General features: G+C 37.8%; 1 protein-coding gene across 1 annotated transcript; it reads left to right on the forward strand.

Annotated features, from left to right (window-relative positions):
* The first annotated feature begins 10,589 nt into the window (after window positions 1-10,589).
* Window positions 10,590-22,749, forward strand: USP44 (ubiquitin specific peptidase 44). Its single transcript, XM_055336634.1, has 5 exons — window positions 10,590-12,016; window positions 15,073-15,268; window positions 17,327-17,435; window positions 21,353-21,558; window positions 22,478-22,749. Exons 1-5 carry the CDS (start codon window positions 10,592-10,594, stop codon window positions 22,675-22,677), a joined length of 2,136 nt encoding a protein of 711 aa, XP_055192609.1. The 5' UTR covers window positions 10,590-10,591; the 3' UTR covers window positions 22,678-22,749.
* Window positions 22,750-24,779: the final 2,030 nt, after the last annotated feature.

A 24,779-nucleotide genomic window follows, 5' to 3' on the forward strand; every position in this document is an offset into this window, starting at 1 on the left:
TACTGTAACATGATTTTATTAAATATTCTTTTTTAAAAAAGTTATTTATTTTAGAGAGAGAGAGAGATGGAGCCCACACACCCACAAGGAGAGGGGCAAAGAGAAAAGAGTCCTAAGCAGACTCCACACTGAGCACAGAGCCTGAGGTCATCACTCTGAGATGACCTGAGCAGAAACCAAGAGCTCCTTACTCAACCCCTTACTAAATAAATAAATAAATAAATAAATCTTTAAAATTGTACAAAAGTGCTATGAGACACACTAGGAATTATATAAAATGCAACTTATATGATCATTTGACAAAGTATGAGCTATGGAAAGGGAGAAGCTTCTTAATAAAGCAAAATATTTTAGTATTTATTCAGATTTTAAAATACAGATTATTTTTAGGAGCGTATATTAGCCAGATCCCTCATTCTGTGTCACTTTAAAAAATTTTTTTTAAAAGATTTTATACTTTATTCATGGGAGACACAGAGAAAGAGGCAGAGACTTAGGCAGAGAGAGAAGCAGGCTCCGTGCCGGGAGCCCAATGTGGTACTCCATGGATCTCAGGAGATCCCAGGACCCTGGGATCAGGCCCTGAGCGGAAGGCAAACATTTAGCCGCTGAGTTCTGTGTGTCACTTTTTTTTTTTAATTGATTTATTCATGAGAGACAGAGAGACACACAGGCAGAGGGAGAAGCAGGCTCCATGCAGGAGCCCAATGTGGGACTCAATCTCGTGTCTCCAGGATTACACCCTGGGCTGAAGGCAGGCGCCATACCACGGAGCCACCAGGGCTGCCCCTGTGTGTCACTTTTTTAAATAGTAATTTAGTTTGGCTATTTTTGTGTGTTTGTTTTTTCTGGTAACTTCTGTCTTTCATAAAAACGTATTTTTTAAAGCAAGGAATCTGAAAATTGTGCTGTTAATTGCAGTCATTAGGAGATTGAGGTTATTTTTACCTGACTGGTCTTAGTAACTGACCTCCTGTAGGAACTTCCAAAGCTTGTAATAATATTGTACCTTTCCATGGTTTCTTTTTGTCTTTTCTGTTTTTTTAAAGATTTTTAAAAATTTATTCATGATAGACATAGAAAGAGAGAGAGGCAGAGACACAGGCAGAGGAAGAAGCAGGCTCCATGCCGGGAGCTCGACGTGGGACTCAATCCTGGGAGGGACTCCAGGATCACACCCTGGGCCAAAGGCAGGTGCTAAACTGCTGAGCCACCCAGGGATCCCCCCATGGTTTCTTTCTAAGTGTCTTAAGGTGTAAAGGGAGTGGCCAGCTGAAAAGATCATTTTGTTGAGGTTAAAAAATTTATAGTGGAATGTTAATTTTTTAAAAACCTTTTATGTATTTATTTGAGAGAGAGCACGCACACATGACCAAGAAGTTGGGGGGAGGAGGGGAGAGGACTAAGCGGACGTCCCACTGAACAGGGAGCCCAATTCAGGGCTCCATCCCAGAACCCTGGGATCATCACCTGAGTTGAAGGCAGATGTTGCTTAACCTACTGAACCACCCAGGTGCCCCGGATTGTTTATTTTTGAAGAAAATATTAGCTACCCTTCTAATTTTTCAGTGATATTTGTAGCTCTTAGTAATATTTATATTTGGAGCATAAATATATATTTAAAGGGTCACTGCATATCTTACCAAAACTGAAAATAATCTTTTTAAACTTTTTGATCTATTATTTTTTATTTTTTTAAAGATTTTATTTTGTGGACATTTGGGTGGCTCAGTCTGTTAAGCCTCTGACTCTTGATATCAGCTGAGATCTTGGTCTCAAGGTCCTGAGTTCAAGCTTGGAGCCTACTTAAAAGAAAAAAAAGAATTTATTTTTAAGTAATTTCTACACCCAACATAGAGTTTGAACTCAAAACCCCAAGATTAAGAATCACACACTCCACCAACTGACCCAGCCAGGTGCCCCTGTTTATTTTTTAAATTTTTAAAAGATTTTTTAAAATATTTATTTGAGAGCAAGTGAGCACAAGTAGGGGTACAGGCAGAGGGAGAGGGACAAGCAGACTCCCTACTGATCAGGGAGCCCCAACTTGGGGCTCAATCCCAGGACCCTGAGATCATGACCTGAGCCAAGGCAGATGCTTAACCAACTGAGCCACCCAGGAGCCCTAAAGATTTTATTTTTAAGTAATCTCTTTTCCTAACATGGGGCTCAAACTCACAACACCAAGATCAAGAGTTAAATGCTCTAGGGGCACCTGAGTGGCTCGGTTCTGTCCATTAAGCCTCCTGACTCTTGATTTTAGGTCAGGTAATGATCTCAGAGTTGTGAGATCAAGCCCTGTGTGTGTCATCCCCCCCTGCCAAAAAAAAAAGTTGAATGCTCTATTAAGAGTTGAATGCGTACAGACTGAGCTAGCCAGATGCCTAAAACAATCTTAATTAGGGGTGGGGAAGTATATCTCCATTTACTTTTGTTTAAAATCTATTTGGGTATCTGAAAGCACAAAGAATGGAACAAGACATGTGGTAGGCTGTGGTTAAGAATGGAGAAAGTAGGATAATGACATCACAAAATATCAGGAAACTGCCTTGACTGACTCTGAGGGGGGAAATGGCCTCTTGGGTGGGGATGGAGGGCAATTTTGGTCACTAGTGATCCATGACTTCCTATTCTATCTTTTTCCCTTTCTCTCTCTTTTGAAGTATAATTGACTTCCTATTCTTGACCACTTACTCAAATGTTATAAAGAGAACTAAAGCAAAACCTGCATTTAAACAAGTTGGTTGATTGTGCCAAGAATTGGGTAACCTGGAACAAGATGGCTATAAAACCTATAGGATTGGTAATTGTCATCATTTAAGTGGTGTTTAAAACCATGAGCATACAGGAAGTGGGGCACCTGAGTGGTTCAGTTGGTTAAGTGTCGGCTTTCAGTTCAGGTCATAATCTCGGGGTCCTGGGATTAAGCCCCTCATCAGGCTCACTGCTCAGTGGGGAGTCTGCTTCTCCCTCTCCCTCTGCCCCTCGACCCTGCTTGTGCTGTCTCTGATGCTCTCTCTCTTTCTCATAACATGGGGCTCACACTCATGACCCTGAGATGGAGAATTGCAGGCTCTACAGAGTGAGCTAGCTAGGAACTTCAGAAATCTGCTGTTTTATTGGACTATGGGGAACAGAGGTTTCTTTTAAGATTTTATATATTAGAGCTGTGGAGGGGGAGCAGAGGAGGAGTAGGGAGCCTGACATGGGGCTTGATCCTGGGCCCAAAGCAGATGCTTAACCCAGGCGCCCCTGGGGAACAGGATTTTAAGAGTAAAACCGTCAAAGCAAACTTGAAGATTAATTTGCCAAGATAGTACAGAGAGAGCCTGGATGTTGGGAAACCAGTTTGGATGTTACTGCTGTACCTCAGGAATGATATAATAAAAGTCCATAATGAGAATGATAACGCTTCAATTGAAAAAAAAAGGAAAAAAAAAGAAAGACTTGGGAAGTGATAAACCTTATATCCATAGGTGACAAATTGAATGTTTGAGTGGAAAAGATGGGAGGGAGGAGTAAAAACAACAAAACCTAGTCTGGATACTTCAGTGATGAGATACTATCTTTAATAAGAGAATATTGGAAAAGGAACTAATTCTGTGAAGATAAGATGTATTGGTAAGTTTTGCAGTGTGCCTGAGACTGATGCGGAAAGATTTTGGTGGTCAGCTATTTAGAACTGCCAATAGGATGAGCTATTGAAATAGGTGTCAGAAAGGTATTACTACATGCTTAAAACCTGGATTGTATGATGCAAAGGGCTATAATTTGAGTAGATTAAAATTAATTTCAGACACACTACACTGGGTGGTAAGCATGAGCAATTTTGTTTTATTGAACTGTAACAATTTAAATGTTTTACTCATGATATTTGATTTTTTTCTGTGATATAAAATTTTTTTTGTGATATAAATTTTTAATTAAAAATACCATATTTAATAAGATTGAATGTTTTATTTTTCTTCTAGTCATTTTAGCTTTCTATTTTGTAATTACCTTAATTATATGTTAACCCTCTGTAAAATAATCAGCTTTCAATAAGTCAAATACAATTATTTTCTTGAACTTTAGAGATTTACTGCAGGGAATTTTAAAAATAAAAATGCTTAGTTATAGGGGATGAAACGCTTAAATCATTTAAATGGTTTTCTTTGAGCCATTTGAAAATTTTATTGTCTTTAAGCAGTGAAGAATGACAAAGCCCTCAGAATATTTATAAATCTGTCTTTAAAATAAAGATAGCATACTTGGTTTCAAAAAACACATTCGTAGATATTCATTGGAATTTTAAGTATGAAACATTTTTAAATACACAAAAATGATAGTATATATATTATTTTAATCTTTATAGATTTCGTTCAAAACATCATGACTTGTGTGTGTTGCTATTATATACAGGGACAGGTAATATTTTATCAGATTCTACATGAGGATGCAGAAATATTTGGTTATCTTTATTTAAAGTGAATATATTGCTAAAAATTACATAACCAATCTCCAAACTAACCAGTTAATACATAGCTTCTCCACAGTGGATTAGCAAGTGAAAAGAAGTGCTCTGAACCAGTAGAGGAAAATAGGAAGCGTCAAGAAAATACTCCCATCCCCCTTTCCTTTCCTTCCAGCTCTTAGGTCTTTGTGTGTTGAGGCCCCTTTGGGGATACCTTAGTAAGTGTCTTTGAGCTTTGGCTCTAAGCAGCAGTGCTAGCTGGAAATCTCAGGCAGCAATCTTGTTTGCTAGCTCTTGCTTACTTCCCTGCCCTTCTCTTGGTTGTATACCCCCTCTTGGTTTCTTTCATAAGTAAACAGGGTGGGCCCCCTGCTCTAAAATATTAATCTCCTGATCTGTCATTCCAGCATCTGGTTTCACTTCTTTGTGTGTTTGTTTTGGTTTTGGTTTTATTTTTTTATTTTTTATTTTTTAATATTTTATTTATTTATTCATAGAGAGAGGCAGAGACACAGGCAGAGGGAGAAGCAGGCTCCTTGCAGGGAGCCCGATGTGGGACTCGATTTCGGGTCTCCAGGATCACACCCCAGGCTGCAGGTGGCGCCAAACCGCTGCGCCACCGGGGCTGCCCTGGTTTTGGTTTTAAAATTTTATTTTGGGGATTCCTGGGTGGCTCAGTGGTTGAGTGTCTGCCTTTGGATCAGGGCGTGATCCTGGGGTACTGGGATCGGGTCTGCATCAGGCTCCTTGCTAGAAGCCTGCTTCTCCATCTGTCTATGTGTCTGCCTCTCTCTGTGTTTCGTTTCGTTTCTTTTTTTTTTTAAGAGTTTATTTATTTATTCATGAGAGACGCACAGAGAGAGGCAGAGACACAGGCAGAGGGAGAACCAGGTTCCATGCAGGGAGCCCCACGTGGGACTCGATCCCAGGTCTCCAGGATCAGACCCTGGGCTGAAGGTGGCGCTAAACCGCTGAGCCACCGGGGCTGCCCTCTCTCGGTGTTTCTCATGAATAAATAAAATCTTTAAAAAAAAAATTATTTTGAAGTAATCTCCACACCCAACATGCACTTTGAACTCACAACCCTGAGATCAAGAGTGTCTTGGGCTCTACCAGCTGAGCTAGCCAGGGACCCCTGGTTTTCACTTTTTTGGATTTTTTAAAGGATTTTATCTTTAAGAGATCCTCTTTTAAAATGCAAATACCCTGGTAGAGATCAGACCTTAGTTCTCAGCAAACATCTTAATTACCAGCTAGCACCTTAGTTGGGGTGAGAAGAATGAACCCTTGGCTAAAAGTGATAAAACTAGAAGGAAACGTGTATTTACAGTAGCAGCAGCAGCAGCAGCAGTACTATTGTCAGCTAACATGTCCTGAGAGCCACATAATTAAGTGACAGGGTTTATTCTAGGAGCTTTATACATATACATTTATAAAATTCCCTCAACAACCCTGCTGGTGTTCTTACTATTGTATTTTAAAGATAAGAAAACTGAGGTGAGTGGAGCATAAATAATTTGTCTGAGGCACACAGCCACATGTTAACATTGAGGCTTTTGGATTTCAGAGTGTGCTTTCTAACCATTTTGTTGTGATACCTCTCCACTGCTATATTGCCTCCCAGAGAGATGGCATCTGATCATCATTTCACCCTTTTCATGACTTTTTATTGAATGGAATCATTTGAAGGGTGCGGAAGGTCTTACTATCATCTAAATAGATTTTTTTAGTAATATCTAGGCATGTATTTGCAGAATATAGAAAAGGGAGTAAAGAGGCTATATTTAGCACATATATATGGCTAAATTATACACTAATATGTATATATTCCTACTTAAGATTTATACAAGTAATATGCTCATAATTTCTAGATATTTGAAAATATGAATAACCCCAGAAGAGGCTATATACTTTGTAGGGGTTTTTTTTTCTTTTGAGTCTTCTCTGAATTTTGTGTAAAGTGTTAACTCATACCACCTTTAAAATTTAGAAAGCGGGGCTCCTGGGTGGCTTAGTCAGTTAAGCCTCTGCCTTCAGCCCGGGTCTGGGATTGAACCCCTGTGTCCTGTGTCTGGGAAATCCTGCTCAGCGGGGAGTCTGTTTCTACTTATCCCTCTGCCCACCCCCACTTGTGCTCTCTCTTTTGCTCCTTCTCTCTCAAAATTTTTTTTCAAAGGAAAACAATTTTTTTAAAGATTTTATTTATTTATTCATGAGAGACACAAAGAGAGAGAGGCAGAGACATAGGCAGAGGGAGAAGCAGGCTCCATGCAGCGAGACTGACATGAGACTCAATCCGGGGACTCCAGGATCATGCCCTGAGCCAAAGGCAGACACTCAACCACTGAGCCACCTAGGCATCCCTCAAATCTTTATTTTATTTTATTTTTTAAGATTTTATTTATTCATGAGAGACAGAGAGAGAGAGAGAGAAAGGCAGAGACACAGGCAGAGGGAGAAGCCATGCAGGGAGCCCGATGTGGGACTCGATCCAGGGTCTCCAGGATCACGCCCTGGGCCAAAGGCAGGTGCCCAATCGCTGAGCCACCCAGGGATCCCTCCCTCAAATCTTTAAAACATTTTTGGAATGAAATAATTTCCCTTGAGTGCAGATAAATGGCATTTCTCTCTTCATCTCAAGCTGAACTAATAATTATTGTCTAACTTACCAGAAATAAATGTTTAAATTATCTCTGTATTCTTTATATGATCCTTTTAATTTTATTTTTATATGATTTTTTTAAAAGATTTTATTTATTCATGAGAGACACAAAGAGAAAGAGAGAGGCAGAGACACAGGCAGAGGGAGAAGCAGGCTCCATGCAGGGAGCCTGATGTAGGACTCGATCCCAGGACTTGAGGATCACGCCCTGGGCCAAAGGCAGGCGCTAAACTGCTGAGCCACCCAGGGATCCCCCGATATGATCTTTTTAAAAATAAAAGTAGAAGGGTGTCTGGGTGGCTTAGTTGGTCAAGTGTCTGCCTTCATCTCAGGTCATGATCCTAGGGTCCTGGGATCGAGCCCCATGTCAGACTCTTTGCTCAGAGGGGGAATCTGCTTCTCCCTCTCCCTGTGTGCTCTCTCTTTCATTCTCACTCTCTCTCAAATAAATAAAATCTTTTTAAAAAATAAAAGATAAATAAAAGTAGAAGAGAGCCCTAGATTTTTCTCTTACTCTCCATATTCGATAAGTCCTTTCAGCCAATGTGTGTGTAACACTAATTTACCTCTGCTCCCATCTTTGCTTCAATGCCGCTGCAGCTTTAATTTCCATATAAAGCTGGAGTAATAATTTCCCTTTTTTTTTAAGATTTTATTTATTTATTCATAGACAGAGAGAGGCAGAGGGAGAGAAGCAGGCTCTATGCAGGGAGCCCGACACGGGACTCCATCCCAGGTCTCCAGTATCACACCCCAGGCTGCAGGCTGCGCCAAACCGCTGCGCCACCAGGGCTGCCCTGGAGTAATAATTTCTTATAATCACTCACCCTGTCTCTAGATCTGCCATTTCAGATCCATCTGTAACCTATGTATCTGATCATGTCATTCTTCAGAATTCTTCAGTGGCTTTTTATTGCCCACAGGCCCTGGAAGCAGGCTTGGGGATGATTGGGGCAGGGAATTTTTGAGGTTCCAGGTACTGGTGAATGAGTCCAAAAGGGGAGTTAGGGATGTGTGCTGGTGACCACATCCTAAAAGAGCAGGGACCCTCTAAAATGTCAGGTCTGGACCCTGGTGGTTTGGGTTCAAAGGCAGAGTGTGCTGTAGCTGTGTAAACTTTTGGTGGCAGCAAGAATCAAAGTGGGGAGACCATTTAAGGAGCCTTATTGCAGTAATCCAGGTGAGACTGGATTGTGCTTGGCATGGTGAGAGCAGTGGAGGTACTAAGTAGTCAGGTTCTAGATATACTTTTAAGGTAAAACCAACCATTTTTTCCTGAAGGATTGGTGTGGGGAAAGAAGAGTCAAGAATGAGCATTTAGCTTCAGTACCTGGAAGGATTTAGGATAATGGAGAATCACTGATGTCTTAATTTTGCCATTAGCAATTATTGTTGAATACTAGCAGTTCTAATAAGATGCTATATTTGAATAGTTTTTGGACTTTAGGAAATTTTGGAGAAAGAGAAATAAACTTAAAATGTGCTCTTGTATGCACATGTAATGGTTAGGACTGGTCAGCCTTAAGTCCATATTCAGGATACACCCAGCATCTGAAAAAGTTAAGTGGAGGGAAAGGGGCTCTTTGTTTGCTAGGAGATTTTACAAAAAAAGAGGTGGGAAGGAATCAAAATTAGCTTCACCTCTGTAGCTTTCTTAGAGCCCTGGAGGTGGCATCTGCAAGTACTGCTGAAATTCATATTGTCTTGCTGCCCTAAAAAATTTAAAGCATCGATCATGCTACATAAAATGATCTGAGTGTTTTGTAACTAGGTTTCCACCTGTGACCTGAAATTTGTGATTGATTTGCGTTAAATCAGTGAAGAAACTATTTTGTGATCCCTGCTTTTTAACTAGATTTCAGTTTACTAGTTTTATTTTTGTTTTTAAAGATTTTATTTTTAAGTAATCTCTTAACCCAGCATAGGACTCAAACTCAAAACCCAGAGGTCAAGAGCCATGTGGTCCACCAACTGAGCCAGCCAGGTGCCCCTATCTTTAGATACTTGTAGCAGAAGTAAGTATTCCTGACTCTATTATGATAAAGGAACATGTTTCTGGGTTAAAACCATATAGGTTTCATTTGTTTTATTTGATGGGGGGGTTTTGTTTTTGTTTTTAGAATGAGCTTATGATTTCAGATAGTGTGTAGGCCTGCCAGAGTGTAAAAGTTCATAATATTGTCATCCACTTCATATTCTTCCTTTTTTCTCTTTGCCTGTGTATCCTTGCACTTTCCTAAGAGGCCATTCAAACACAATTCTCCTCTTTTGTGTTCCTCCCTCCCTAAGGCAAATTGTAAAGTCTGTCAAATTAAAAGTATGTTATAAAGCCATAAATTGAAGGTCATTATTGATTTACTAGCAAAAAGCTAAATTTAAAATGGTAATTAAGTAGAATATTGTGATTTATTTAAATAAATAGAATATTAAGTTTTGTTCACTATAACTGCCATTATATATATATAATAATATAATATATTATATTATATAATATAATATCTTAATATAATATATTATATTATATTATATTATATATTATCTTAATATAATATATTAAGATTTTATTTATTTATTCATGAGAAACACAGAGAGAGAGGCAGAGACACAGGCAGAGGGAGAAGCAGGCTTCCATGCAGGGAGTCCGACGTGGGACTTGATTCCGGGTCTCCAGGATCACACTGTGCTGAAGGCACTGAAGGCAGCGCTAAACTGCTGAGCCACCCGGGCTGCCCTATAACCGCCATTATAGCTACAATTTATTGGGTGTTTAGTATGTGGTAGACAAATATTTTATCTCAATTCTTCATTGAAATTGATGTGATTCTTCCCTGTTTTACAGAAGAATTTTAGAGAAGTTAAAATAATTGCCCAAATCAGACAGACAGTATGTGGCAGAGGTAGAATTCTTATCTCTTAAGTTTTTATTTCAGAACTCATGCTTTTACACTGTGGTTATGCTTTAATAACTATGTTGATAAGGCTCTCAAAATGTGGATATTTGTAAGATCTATTTGAGTCCTGCCAGCTCCAATTTTTAAGAAAGGGAATGTAGTTTTATAAATTGCCCTCAACTGTTACATAGGAGGATGGATCTTATTCTAGTTCATTGAAAAGGGGTCACTACCCATTCTTTACCAGTAGATGGTGGCAGAAAATTAAAAACGGTTTTCAAAGGGAACCCATTAGAGAAAATAAAGTGAAGTGTGTGGTTCTCTCAGAGCAAGGCAGATGAGAGATTAGAGACCTCCAGAGCAAGAGAAAAGTGAGAACTGTCTGTGGTTTATGACAGGCAGCCCAGAAATTGGGAGGAAAGGAAGCAAATTTATAAAATTATTCTTGGAAAAATACCTTATAAAAAAGAAAGATACTGGTTTCTTTTATTTAAAAATGGTATTGTTCTGCTTAGTTTTCAGATGCTTCAGGTATCGTGAACAGAGACTTGTTTGGATTATGTGTTTCTCAGCTAGACTAAATAAATGTTAACAATGGATAAGTGCAAACACATTGGGCAGTTGGAGCTTGCTCAAGACCATTCCATCCTCAACCCTCAGAAGTGGCATTGTGTGGACTGCAATACAACTGAGTCAATTTGGGCTTGCCTTAGCTGTTCTCATGTTGCCTGTGGAAGATATATTGAAGAACATGCACTCAAGCACTTTCAAGAAAGCAGTCATCCTGTTGCATTGGAGGTGAATGAGATGTATGTTTTTTGTTATCTTTGTGATGATTATGTTCTAAATGATAATGCAACTGGAGACCTGAAGTTGCTACGAAGTATGTTAAGTGCAATCAAAAGTCAGAATTATCAGTGCACCACTCGTAGTGGAAGGGTTTTGCGGTCTGTGGGTACAAGTGATGATACTTACTACTTACCTGATGGCACCCAATCTCTCCTTCAAAATGAAGATCAAATGTATACTGCCCTGTGGCACAGGAGAAGGATATTGATGGGTAAAATATTTCGATTTTGGTTTGAACAATCACCCATTGGAAGAAAACGGCAAGAGGAACAATTTCAGGAAAAAATAGCAAAAAGAGAAGTGAAGAAAAGACAACAAGAATTAGAGTATCAAGTTAAAGCAGAATTGGAAAATATACATCCAAGAAAGAGTTTACGTTTGCAAAGTCTAGCTCAGTCTACTACCGTAGAAATAGTTCCTGTTCAAGTTCCACAACAAACCCCAGCATCACCAGCAAAAGATAAAGTAGTATCTACCTCAGAAGATGTAAGATTAAAAAAAGCCAGTGACTCCTCAGGTAAACGAAGGCCAATAGTAACCCCTGGTGTAACAGGATTGAGAAATTTGGGAAATACTTGCTATATGAATTCTGTTCTTCAAGTGTTGAGTCATTTACTTATTTTTCGGCAATGTTTTTTAAAACTTGATCTGAACCGATGGCTGGCTGTGACAGCTGGTGATAAGACAAGATCACCTTATAAGCATCCACCAATCACAGATGCAGTATATCAAATGAATGAATGCCAGGAAAAAGATACATGCAGTTCTCTCTCCAGACATCCAAGTTTATCCTTAGGACTAAGTGGTGGAGCATCCAAGAGTAGAAATATGGAACTTATTCAGCCAAGGGAGCCCAGTTCACAATACATTTCTCTCTGTCATGAATTGCATACCTTGTTCCAAGTCATGTGGTCTGGAAAGTGGGCCTTGGTCTCACCATTTGCTATGCTACACTCCGTGTGGAGACTTATTCCAGCCTTTCGTGGTTATGCCCAACAAGATGCTCAGGAATTTCTTTGTGAACTTTTGGATAAAATACAACATGAACTAGAGACAACTGGTACTAGGTTACCAGCTCTTATCCCCACTTCTCAAAGAAAACTTATCAAACAGGTTCTGAATGTTGTGAATAACATATTTCATGGACAACTTCTTAGTCAGGTATGGGTTTTTTTAAATATCATTTTCATCTTGGGGAATTCGTAAAATGAAGCCTTAAAAATACACCTTTTCTCTGTATGTCTAGAGTGTTAGAGCTAGTACTTTTTTTGGGTAAAAATTGCTTTTTCAGAAGTCGGCTCACGTAGTGTTTGACTCATTTACAGGTTTCCTTCATGAATCACTGAAAGTTTTTCATCTATGATATCAATGTTTTTTATTTTTGTTTTTGTGTGTGTGTGTGTCAGGGGGAGGGAATCAGGAAACAGCCGCTTAGGTTAATATTAAATTCATTTTCTGAGAGATTGAGAAGAGAGGGTTTAACTCCACAGAGAATAGATTTGAAGATGCTGCTGTACTGGGAATGAATTTTAGTAATCTCAGGATCCAAGAAGTAGCCCTGGAGGACTTTCTATAAAACCAAAGGGGTATAAGATCTGAAAACTTTAACAAATAGGTAGGGAAATTTTAAAGTAAATAAATAACGATTTCATTGAGAAAAATCCTGAATGGTTTTCCTTTATTTTAATTACAGCTGTAAAAGTTCCCCTTCTTGTGAAAAGGAATCACGAAACCAGAAACTTATATCTAATTAATAGCTCTGTGTAATGAGTGGACTTATTGGTAAACTATTACTAGGCAAAAGGCTCTCTACTTTTCCATAGCATAGAGCTTAAAATTTTTTCTGTTTTAGGTAATTGGGCTGTTAGGTCATTTCTTTCCCCTTGCACACCTGCCTCTTCTCCTCAGTTCAACTTTCACAGTAATGATACCACCTATAGCATACTTTTCTGGAATGTAGCTTAAATATATTTTAAAAAAATTTTTTTAAAGCTCATCATGGGGCTTGAACTCAAAACCTGAAATCAAGAGTCACATGCTCTGGACTGAGCCAGCCAGGTGCCCCTGTAGTTTAAGTATTTCAAATATAATTTTCCTTAGGGTTTATCTGTGACACTTATTCCACTTAATGTTTCAGCAATGTAAATATTCTACATTGTGCCATTTAGCAAGTAAGAGCTGTTTCTTGTGTTGCATGCAATTTTATTTTTCCATCATTTTTATACGGAAGTTTAAAATGCACTATTAATAGGAGTGCCTGGCTGGCTTAGTCAGTAGAGCACGTGGCTCTTGATCCTTGGAGTGATGAGTTCAAGCCCTGCATTGGGCACAGAGCCTACTGAAAAAGTTAAAATGAACGATTATAAGTAGAAGTAATTTATACTCCTAAAAAACCTATATGATACATTAAATCTATGCAGTAAAAGAGAAATCATCCCCTTGTCCCATAACCCCACAACTCACACATAAAACTATTAATATTTTGGTATATATCCTCTGGTTTTCCTTCTCCTGTAGATTAAAATTTTTTTGTTTAAAGTTCTATATTTATTTTAAGTAAACTCCATGTGGAGCCCAACATGGGGCTTGAACTCAAGACCCCGAGATCAAGACCTGAGCTGAGAGTCAGGCACTTTAACCAAGTCACCCACATGCCCCTATCTTCTGTACATTTATATTTTCTCCTTCTGTGTGGTCATGATGAATTTACCTGATTTTTTTTCATTATTAATGTAAAGGTCATTAAAATATTTGATCACTTTTTACAGCATGTTAATGTCTATTATATGTAGAGACCATAATTTATTTACCCATTCCTGCATTGTTGACTTATAAACTATTTCCACTTTTTCTGTTATTATAATGTCACAATACATTTTTTTCTAGCAATTTCATTAAGACAGAGTCCTAGAAGTAAAATTGCTTGGTGTCAGAAGTTAAGACTTTTGATACTTGACTACAAATTTCTTTCCAGAAAGTTACTATTTTCTATTTCAAGTAATGCAAGGTGCTGGTGTGCTTATTTTTTCCTTTACGGATGACTTGAAATTAGCCAAAAACTGGCATAATAATTTTTATTCTCTTCCTTTCAGACACATAATAAACTCTTAGGAAACTGGAAACCAGTCATCCAAGGAGATTCAGATGATTGGTTCCTGGAATGGCTTCTTCTTTTTTTTTTTTTTTTTATTCAAGAAGCTGTTCTCAAAAGGTTAAATCCCCGCCCAGTGAGTCTCCAAACACCAAAAGTATTCTTTTCTTTGTGTCAGTTTGTTAAATCTAGAATCTGCATTAGACATGGCTTCTTTATTTCATTGCCTGTTCCAGGAACCTCGCTTTTATAAAAGAGTTTAGTAACGTATCATGTAGGGATTCTTAGATCTATAGAGTCTGTCTTCAGTTTTGTGCAGTGTTTGTTGGCATTAAATCCTGCTGAGTGCTTCATTGGTTAAAACTGCCCCATGTTCTTTGTGGTTCCTGTATTTGATGAAGATTTTAATGTAGTGACATTTGCTTTAAGTGATAGTATGACATCATTTACATTAAATGTATTGTCTTTTGAAATTATCAGTTAGTAGGTATCCAGTATATATAAAAATATACAAATAGTATTTTGTTTGTATCATGGTTAAAAAGCTATAGGGATTTGGGGGGAGAAAATTAATGGAAGATGAGGAAGGAGAAAGGGCAAAAAACAAGGCTAATAATTTAAACACATTAAATTAAATGCATGTAAATCGGTTTCTTTTTTTTTTTTTTAAGATTTAATTTATTTATTCATGAGAGACAGAGAGAGAGGCAGAAGGAGAAGCAGGCTCCATGCAGGGAGCCATACGTGGGACTCGATCCCGGGTCTCCAGGATCACACACCCTGGGCTGCAGGCAGCACTAAATCATTGCACCACCAGGGCTGCCCGGAAATCAGTTTCACACACACACAATGTATACCTAATTAAATGAGTCCACAGGTGTTTGTTTACCTACATTCAGATTTGATGAATGCCTTTGGAGTACATAATGAGTTTAATGATAGTCATCGAAAGGAAAAATTGTAATAATGAAAAAAATTCCTGTAAGTATATAAAAAGCAGATTACTCAGAATTTTGATGGTGCATTTTCAGAAGAAAAGCTAATTTACTGGGAGTGACCTCTAGAGTGAAAGGAGTAAATGTTTTGATGGGATTGTAATCTGAGGAACTAATATTTTTATTTGCAGGTTACATGTCTTGCATGTGACAACAAATCAAATACCATAGAACCTTTCTGGGACTTATCACTGGAATTTCCAGAAAGATACCAATGCAGTGGAAAAGATATTGCTTCCCAGCCATGTCTGGTTACAGAAATGTTGGCCAAATTCACAGAAACTGAAGCTTTAGAAGGAAAAATCTACGTATGTGACCATTGTAACAGTAAGTAGAGACTTTATATTGAGAGAAAGCTGAGAGATATCCTGAAAGCAGTTATGGAAGTAAACTTTGTTAGTTCATGAAAAGAAACTGGGGTAGATATTTTTACTTTATAATTGGCGCTGGTGAACTATGTGTTTGTTTTCCCTTATTGATGACCTTTAAACTTTTTTGATCTCTAGTCAATTATGGAAAAGATTAATAAGAAATTTGAACTTAATAAGTGAGGCAGAATAAAGAGGCAATAGGGAATAGTAAAAGGAAAGCATGGTATTTAGTACTAAATAAAATGTTTGCTTTATGAGTCCTTTTGCTATCTATACAGTCCTTTTGATATATAGATAATATACGTATATAAGTGTGTATATGCATATATATATATGCATATATATATATTAAAGGAAATATATAGCTGGACTGCTGCTATGGAGATTGGCTTCATAAAAACAAAGATTTAGTCAAAAACCATCTGCTATCTCTTCTATATTCGTTATTATTCTAATTGCTATGGATAGAAATAAAACACTTTCAAGGTGCTCACATACCTAATGGAAGAAACAGACAATTAAGATCTATTATGAGAAATTTTCTACTAGAGGTGAACCCAGGAACCCAGCACTGGGGGGTTGAAATAGTAATTTCAATTAAAGGAAAGCATCAAACTCCAGAGAAATTGTGTATGAAACTATGACAGATCTGCTGTGTCTTTTTGGTATCTTTATCTTCTCTATCAGTATGCATGTGGTATCTTAGTATACCAGGTATTCAGGTGTTCTCTAATTTCCATGTTTGAAAAAAAAGGATCCTAGGGTCTTAGATACTAAACTTCTAAGGTAATATAAAAGAAATATTGGATGTTGCAGCACTGAAGAAATGTCACATCAATTGATGGTTTTTTTTTAGAATGCCTTCTATTAACATTTTCTGAGTGCTGTCTAATATGAACTCTGTGATAAGTAGCCTAAGATTTATAATGTTTGAAAAAAACCTTTATCAAATTCGAATGATGAAGTAAATTTTTTCTTGGACATAAATGTGAATGGTTCTAGATGCCTTCATCACCAAATCTGGGAATAGAAAGATATTATGAATGAATATAGAATATGGTTTTATGTGTTTACTGGGCTTACCAACTAAAGTCCTATAAGAGCTGTTATAATTTAATACATAAAGGCAAATGTTTAAAATTATAAGTCAGGGAGTTGACATCACGTATATAGCCATATTTGAGGCCATACATTCAGGGAGGTGATCCAAAAGTAGGTCCAGGACATTAAGCAGCACGAGATACCTGGATCTTAGGAACAGAGACCTGGAAGACAGGATACCTATGGCAGGTGGAGATGGCTTAGAAGACAGCCTCCTGGGAGACTAATTCCACCTTAGGAGAAGCAGCTGCTGCTGTGGCTGGAATCAGAGCTCTTGTATATGCTGAAGGACCACTCCTGGGTGTCCAGAGCAAGCTCTGGTAAATAGTGCCCCAGCCAGAAGCTTCAGGTGGACCTCTAGAGAAGCAGAAGAGACAACAACACAGAATCCCAAGTGCCACTTGTTTAAGATCTGGTACGAAAATAGCAAAAGCAAGACACTGAGGGAGGCCTCAGGCTCTGAGCTGGAAGAGGACTGCTTTATCAGGAAGTAGGAAAGAGTATTCTGAGCTATTAAGGGCCCACCCCCCTGGGATTCCAATTTCCCTCAGTAAATGAACTGACCGTGGTAATTTAAAAGAATTTGGGAAGGGTATATTAAAGTATGTTTAGGGAAAGTTTTAACTTTTTTCTATTAATTGGAATAGTCAAATTCATTTTTAAATATTACAGCACTAGATCATTCTGTTGCCTTATTTGTAGGAGTATATTAAATCAGATACTAAATTGTTTATGTGTCTGTCTGCCTAACTAGCTCTTAAATTGTGTGTGTGTTTGTACTTACAAGTTTTTTGAGAACAAGGCCATGTCTTTATCTCTAGCACAGTATAATATGTTTCTAAAGTATCTAAAGTCTACTCAGCATTTCTTTGTATTTTTAAATTTGATTCTCATTCTGTCTTTGATGTCACAGCAAAGCGTAGAAGGTTTTCTTCAAAATCAGTTGTACTCACAGAAGCACAAAAACAGCTTATGATTTGCCACCTACCTCAGGTTCTCAGACTACATCTCAAACGATTCAGGTCAGTAGTAGTAATATTCCAACTACACACTTCTTTTGTTTGTTTTAAAGATTTTTTTATTTTTAAAGTAATCTCTGTACTCAATGTGGGGCTTGAAGTTATAATCCCAAGATCAAGAGTCTCATGCTCTACTGAGCCAGCCAGTCTCTCTTCCAACTATACACTTCTCATTTAGTCATTCCTTTTGCTTATAGTGCTTCAAAACTTAACACATGATGAAGCAGATTTTAATAGTATATATTCGGCTAGCAGATGACTTAACATCTATCTACTTTTGTTTTTTTTTTATTTTTTAATTTTTTTTAAAGATTTTATTTATTTATTCATGATAATCACACACAGAGAGAGAGAGAGAGAGAGGCAGAGACACGGGCAGAGGGAGAAGCAGGCTCCATGCAGGGAGCCCGACGTGGGATCTGATCCCAGGTCTCCAGGACCACGCCCCGGGCCAAAGGCAGGCGCTAAACCACTGCGCCACCCAGGGATCCCGGTTTTTTTTTTTTTAAAGACAAAGAAATTCTGTCATTATCTCTAGCCTTGACCCATGGACACCATCCGTATTCAATAAGAATACTCTGGTTAGCTTCCCTGGATTGATGATGAGTAGACCTTTCACATTTTCTACGTAGTAATATTATTCTTGCAAACTTCTTATAGAGTTTAATATTCAGCATCTTTTAGGTATAAAAGTTTAAAAGTTTTAACTTAAGAGTGTTTGGCCCAACTGCTTCATTCTTGGAAAATATCTAAGGTATTGTATAGTTCAATTCAGAGCAGTTAACAAAAACAAAAAATCTCTAGTGTTCAGAAACATTTAGTCAGGTGAATTAGTTTGCATAACTATTGGTTAAGCAAGGCATATGGATTTTCACACCTTGCAATAACTATATTAACCTTAGAGCTTATTCTTAAGTTACTTTATGTGCTGTGATTTGAAACTATTGAAATCATGTTTTTCACACATTGGTTTTTGGCTTGTTTAAAGTTTCTTTTTTTAAGATTTTATTTATTTATTCATGAGAGACACGGGGGGAGAGAGAGAGACAGAGACAGAGACACAGGCAGAGGGAGAAGCAGGCTCTCCATGCAGGGAGCCCAACGTGAGACTTGATCCCGGGTCTCCAGTATTACACCCTGGGCTGAAGGTGGCGCTAAACCTCTGAGCCACCCAGGTTGCCCTAGACTATCCTATTTAAAAGTAGCACCACCTAACCCTCATTACATTACCTAACTATTTTTGTTTATTATTTTTTAAGATTTTATTTATTTATTCATGAGACACAGAAAGAGAGGCAGAGACACAGGCAGAGGGAGGAGAAGCAGGCTCCATGCAAGAAGCCCGATGCAGGACTTGATCCCAGCAATCTGGGATCACATCTGCCCTGAGCCAAAGGCAGATAGATGGTCAACTGCTGAGCCAACCAGGTGTCCCTTATTTTTGTTTAAATGGCAAAAACCCACTATCTGCAATTAGTAGTTTATTTACTTATTTTTCTCCCTCTGGCAGAGGAACAGAAGCTTAGTAATGACAGGGACCTTGTCTATTTCACCTGTATCCCAAGGCCCAGAACTGAGCTCTGTGCATAGTAGTTGCCCAACAAATGTTAATTAAGTGAATGAGTGGGGCATATACAGAAGGGGGAGCACTTCAGCCCAAGGGAGCAACATGAACAAAAGTATGGAGGAAGGAACAGGGAAGTGTACACAACAAAAGGTTTAGTGAAATCAGGTGAGACCTGTCATTATGCATAAAATCAAGTGGAATGGAAACAGGAAGATTAGTTAGGAGGTTAATTTTGTATTTCATGGTAAGGCGTAAGAAGGGCCAGGGAGCATGGACAGGTAAGAGCATAAATAAGATTCTGTAAAGATAGAACTGAAAGGATTTAAAATTTTGTTACTCAAATTTGCATTGAATTGGCTACTGTAATCTGTTGAAGAGTTCCTGTTCTCGTAATTGCTGTTGTAATCTGATATTTGAAGCTCTCCTTCGAGTTAAACCTATTTGACTCTCTTTCCATCTTTTACCCAAAACCTTTTTGACCCTTCATGCGGTATTTGTTACTGATTCAGAGATTTTGTTTATGCTGCATTTACCACATTTGTCTTTATTGTATTTGCCAGTTCATAAAATGTATAGTATATATAAAAGATAAATGGGAGAACAGGATTGGGGAGGGCCATACAGGAACCTCTGAAAAAGCATTAAAAAATGGAACATTCCTAGTACCTTAGTACTACTCCCCACGTGTGCCTCCCAGTCCTTATTCTCCCTTCTCTTTGAAGCAAACCACTATGAACTAGGAGGATGGGGTTTTCTTGTTATCATTTTACTGTATTTCCATCAGCGGGGAAAAAAACCTGGGCACCCAGCTTAATCCATAGGAATGAGTATTGTCTATTTAGGTGGTTTACAAGTGTTTATTTAGCATTATTAAATAATGTCAGGTTTGAATTTTATGGTGAACTGAAATAATCTTTTGAATGATAGGAATTATAGGAATGTGTGTGAAACAAGTCCCCCCCCCCTTTTTTTTTTTGTTTTTACATGCTTGGTTTTCCATGTTGACTAGTTAAAGGTACATTGAATATAGGATCTTTTATAGATTTCATGGGGAAGGGCAGCCTGGGTGGCTCAGTGGTTTAGCGCCTGCCTTTGGCCCAGGGCATGGTCCTGGAGACCCGGGATCGAGTCCCACGTGGGGCTCCCCGCAGGGAGCCTGCTTCTCCCTCTGCCTCTGTGTGTGTGTGTGTGTATGTGTGTGTGTGTCTGATGAATAAATAAATAAAATCTTTAAAAAAAAAACTTTCATGGGTAAGTTTTGTGATATGACTCCTACTTCAACAGATAATTTAATTTGCAAGTCTCCCCTTTAGTTCCATACAATTTTATATTGTACTAATAATAGCATTTTCAATAATTTTGCTTCATAAAACCTTTCTCCTTCTCTACCACTGTTATTTATCATAGCTTCATGTTTTATGCTTTAATGCTATCATATTTTCATCTATGTATATCTTTAGTCTCTTCACCACCACATACCAAGCTGCATTACAATTTCTTGAACAACACATTATTTTCCCCTGTAGCACCAGCTCATACAATGTGTATGATGAAAACATTGCTTGCTATGCTTTGGTCCAGTATCAGGAAGCGTGACCATCAGACTGAGCAAATGACAGTACAGAGGCATTATTTATGTCTGTCCCTAGTGAGTACAGTGCAGGGTCCCAGTTCCTTTTTTTTTTCCCCCCTTAGAAGAGCTCTCAAGCGTTCTGAAATTAGAAGTGCCTTGTTTTGTCCTGCTTTTTCCCCAAATCTGGCCAAGAAGGTCCAGATTATGTCTCACAAGAACAAATTCTAGCTTCTGGGTAGCCTCCTCATGGTGTGACAAGGCAACAGAGAATTAAAAACCCATTAGTACCTTGAATTAATCTATTAGAAGGGGGAAACTGCTATAGGGCCATAATTTCCTTTGATGAAAAGTTCATTTTCTTCCTATATTATCATCTAACTACAGAAGGCAGATTTTTTTTTTAAAGATTTTATTTATTTATTCGTGATAGACATAGGGAGAGAGAGGCAGAGACACAGGCAGAGGGAGAAGCAGGCGCCCTGCAGGGAGCCCGATGTGGGACTCGATCCCCGGTCTCCAGGATTGCGCTCTGGGCCAAAGGCAGACGGAAAACCACTGCACCACCCAGGGATCCCAGAAGGCAGATATTTTAAAACCTAATCAGACCTGTTTAATAAACCTAAATTCTTCCATTTATAGCCCACTTCAGCATAAAAAGGATTTTATAATTACATTATTTTACATATGATACTTTGTATTCTATACTGAGGCCTAAGTCTATTATTGTGACTGTCTGAACCTAGTACACTTTTTGATAATTTTACCCTGGTTTGTTCACAGGTGGTCAGGACGTAATAACCGAGAGAAAATTGGTGTTCATGTTGGCTTTGAAGAAATCTTAAACATGGAACCTTATTGCTGCAGGGAATCCCTGAAATCCCTCAGACCAGAATGTTTTATCTATGATTTATCTGCTGTAGTAATGCACCATGGGAAAGGATTTGGCTCAGGACACTACACTGCCTACTGCTATAATTCTGAAGGAGGTATAGATGGGGAAAAGTATTTTATCTTGGGTCAGACTTGGAAGCTAGAATTTAGACTTTATGATTTCTATATTGGCCACTTAGTGAAGCCACATGACCTTTTGTTTTTTTCCAAGAATACTTCTGCAGTTAATAAAAAAACAAGGATTTGTGCAGAAAATGGGCTATATTCTGCAGGATAGTAGTTTTGACTTTCAAAGGCTATAGCGATAGGATAATAAGGGTGGTCACATTAATTAAGTCAGTGCTATCTTACAAGCACATTTCTAAGGGCAAGTCCTCTATTCACTGATTTCCTCTAATTATCTTTGTTAGAGAACAGAGCATCTAAGTGAACTGGGGAATCACATATTTAGAATAAACTCTGGGTTCAGGTTTTAACAAAACTCACTTCCCCTTACTGCCTCCATGGAACTTCAAGGACAGTCTTCATAGGTAGCACAAGTGATTTAGGTTTCACTTTTTATCTCCCCTTTCCTTAACTACTGCTGAACGAAAACTGAGCCTCCCCGTTTGTACCAAAAAAGGGGCGTGGACAGAAAGCCCACATAACCCATGAAGGCAATTAATTTAACAATGAACTACCAAGAGTGAGTTGTACATTATTTGTTTTACAGTATGATTAGCAGTAGAAGCATTAACTGGCAAGATTATACCTAGAATTAAAGGTTGTGTCAAATGAACTAATCAGATTTTTAAACTTCAGATTTACTTCTAGAATAAAGGCAAACAATTCCAGAATAACATACAGCCCAAGCTGTATTTCTCAGTAATAAAAGTAAATTGGCTAGATAATTATTTTCTCCTCAAAGAAACTTAACTCGCACTGAAACTAATACCCCTAAATCCATTTTAATTTATACTTGAAACTTTTAGTTATTTTATAAACCCTAAGGTATATTTCTGTGCTTCACTCTAGGGTTCTGGGTACACTGCAATGATTCCAAGCTAAGCATGTGCACTATGGATGAAGTATGCAAGGCCCAAGCTTATATCTTGTTTTATACCCAGCGAGTTACTGAGAATGGACATTCTAAACTCTTGCCTCCAGAACTCCTGTCTGGTAGCCAACATCCCAATGAAGAAGCTGATACCTCTTCTAATGAAATCCTAAGCTGATCCAAAGACAGTGGGGCTTTCTTCTTGTGATTTTATATATACTTTTTAAAAGGGCTTACAATTTTGAGCTTGTTTTTTTACCTAGGAATCAGTGCACTGTTTATACATTTTGTATCTACAACAAAGCTCTTTTTACAGAGACAAGGTTAGCATAAATATGTACTATCAATGACAGCAAGTAACACAACTTTTTTCAAGTACTTCAGAGTTTTAAACTTTTAGTGTTTACTTCAGACGGCATTACCTCTTTTATATTTTGATGTCTAAATTGGCTCAGATCATGAATTTGTGTAATCTTTTACCGAAGTTCAGGTGGCATCATTTTATACATTTATTTATCTTTCGTAGGTATTTTCTATACAAATTCTTAATTAGATACTTTCTTCACTGATAGTCATACCAAAAAAAATTTCTTTCAGGCCATTTGCATACCTGAAGTTACTTTTGCCCCTTGAAGGGAGTTAAACTACTACATTCATTGTGAACTATCAAGGTATCACCTAAATACTCATCAATTACACTAATTGATATTCCTGACGCTTTGTGTGTTACAGGGCTCAGAATAGACATTACTTTGGCTAATGGAACTTCTATTTTTCCAAAAATTTATTAAGTTTTAATAATTGTTCTTTATTTGGCATGGTCCAACTTTATACAGATGAAAATGACAGCTTTATAAATAGTATGTCTAAATTACTTCAGTACTGTGGACATGAAAACGATGGCTGGGATTTATAATGATGATTTGTCTGGCAACAAACAGGTTTGTCCAGAATCTAATAAAGTCTTACCGAAAATCTGAATTCAGCAGCGTATTATGATATATAAGTACTGTTTAACTTGAATAGTTCATTTGATATGTTTAACATTAATCTCTTAAAAAAAGCTTTGTACCATATCCTACCTTGAGATTTTTAAAGGAAGAAATCTTGGAGATAAAAATTGCATAGGACAGAGAAAATAATTGTTCAAAATTGGCAACTGGCAACATGTTCAGCATCTCTTATTTCTAAATAACTAAAGGCTTGGACAACTTTTGCTCTGATTATGTGAAGACTAGGAACCTCAGATAGTCAAGCACTGGGCCCTTACTTTAATAGAGTGCAAGTTTAGGTAATTTTTTAAAATATAGCATGACACACTCTTTGCTCTTCCCTAATAATCTCACTAGATCTCTTTAAAATCCTACTGCTGCTAATTATCCATTAACCTCTATAGATCAGCTATTTAACATCTTAGCTCAGTGTTAACCACTGGAAGATCATTTTTTCCTTTATTAAATGGGTTTTCTTGCAGGTTGAAATCTTTTTTTTTTTTTTTAAGGATTTTATTCATTCATGAGACAGACAGAGAGAGAGAGAGAGAGAGAGAGAGAGAGGCAGAGACACAGGCAGAGGGATAAGCAGGCTCCATGCAGGAAACCTGACGTGGGACTCGATTCCAGGTTTCCAGGATCACACCCTGGGCTGAAGGCAGCGCTAAACCGCTGAGCCACCCAGGCTGCACGCAGGTTGAAATCTTAATGAAAGATCATATCCTACAGAGTGTTATTCTCTGCTAGTAATCATCTATTAAGTATAAGCTTGAAAAGGACCTTTGTTAGCAAATTTTCCTTAAATTTCAGAGAGCAAGTCATTGGGCAGCTGATCATGAAGTGCAATGAGAGTTTATCTTTGAACAAATCATTTGTGCCAAATATATAGCTTGAGTATTAAATGGCTGAAGTTTAAAAAATCGTTCATTTAAATACCTATGCAAAGTTACCTCAACTGTTAACATAATTATACCTCATTAAAGATTTATGTGTTCAAGATACTAGAGTCTAGCCTTTTTTAACTTTAAGGATTACTTTATACGTGGGTTAACTGCTGTATACTCTAGCACCTAATTTTAGGGACATAATTTTAAAACCACTCTGAAAGCTTTGCTGTTTATAATAGTATAAGTTGCTTATTTCAGTACTTAATTTCAATATAAAAATATATGAAAGTGCCTTAGGCTTTTACTTTTTAATCCCTCAAACCCAAAGCCTATGGAGGAGGCTGTGTGTGTGTGTGTGTGTGTGTGTGTGTGTGTGAGGTCAAGAAGGTATATGAGAACTC

This window comes from Nyctereutes procyonoides, unplaced genomic scaffold (assembly GCF_905146905.1).
Source record: "Nyctereutes procyonoides isolate TBG_1078 unplaced genomic scaffold, NYPRO_anot_genome, whole genome shotgun sequence".
In the NCBI taxonomy this organism is placed as follows: Eukaryota; Metazoa; Chordata; class Mammalia; order Carnivora; family Canidae; genus Nyctereutes; species Nyctereutes procyonoides.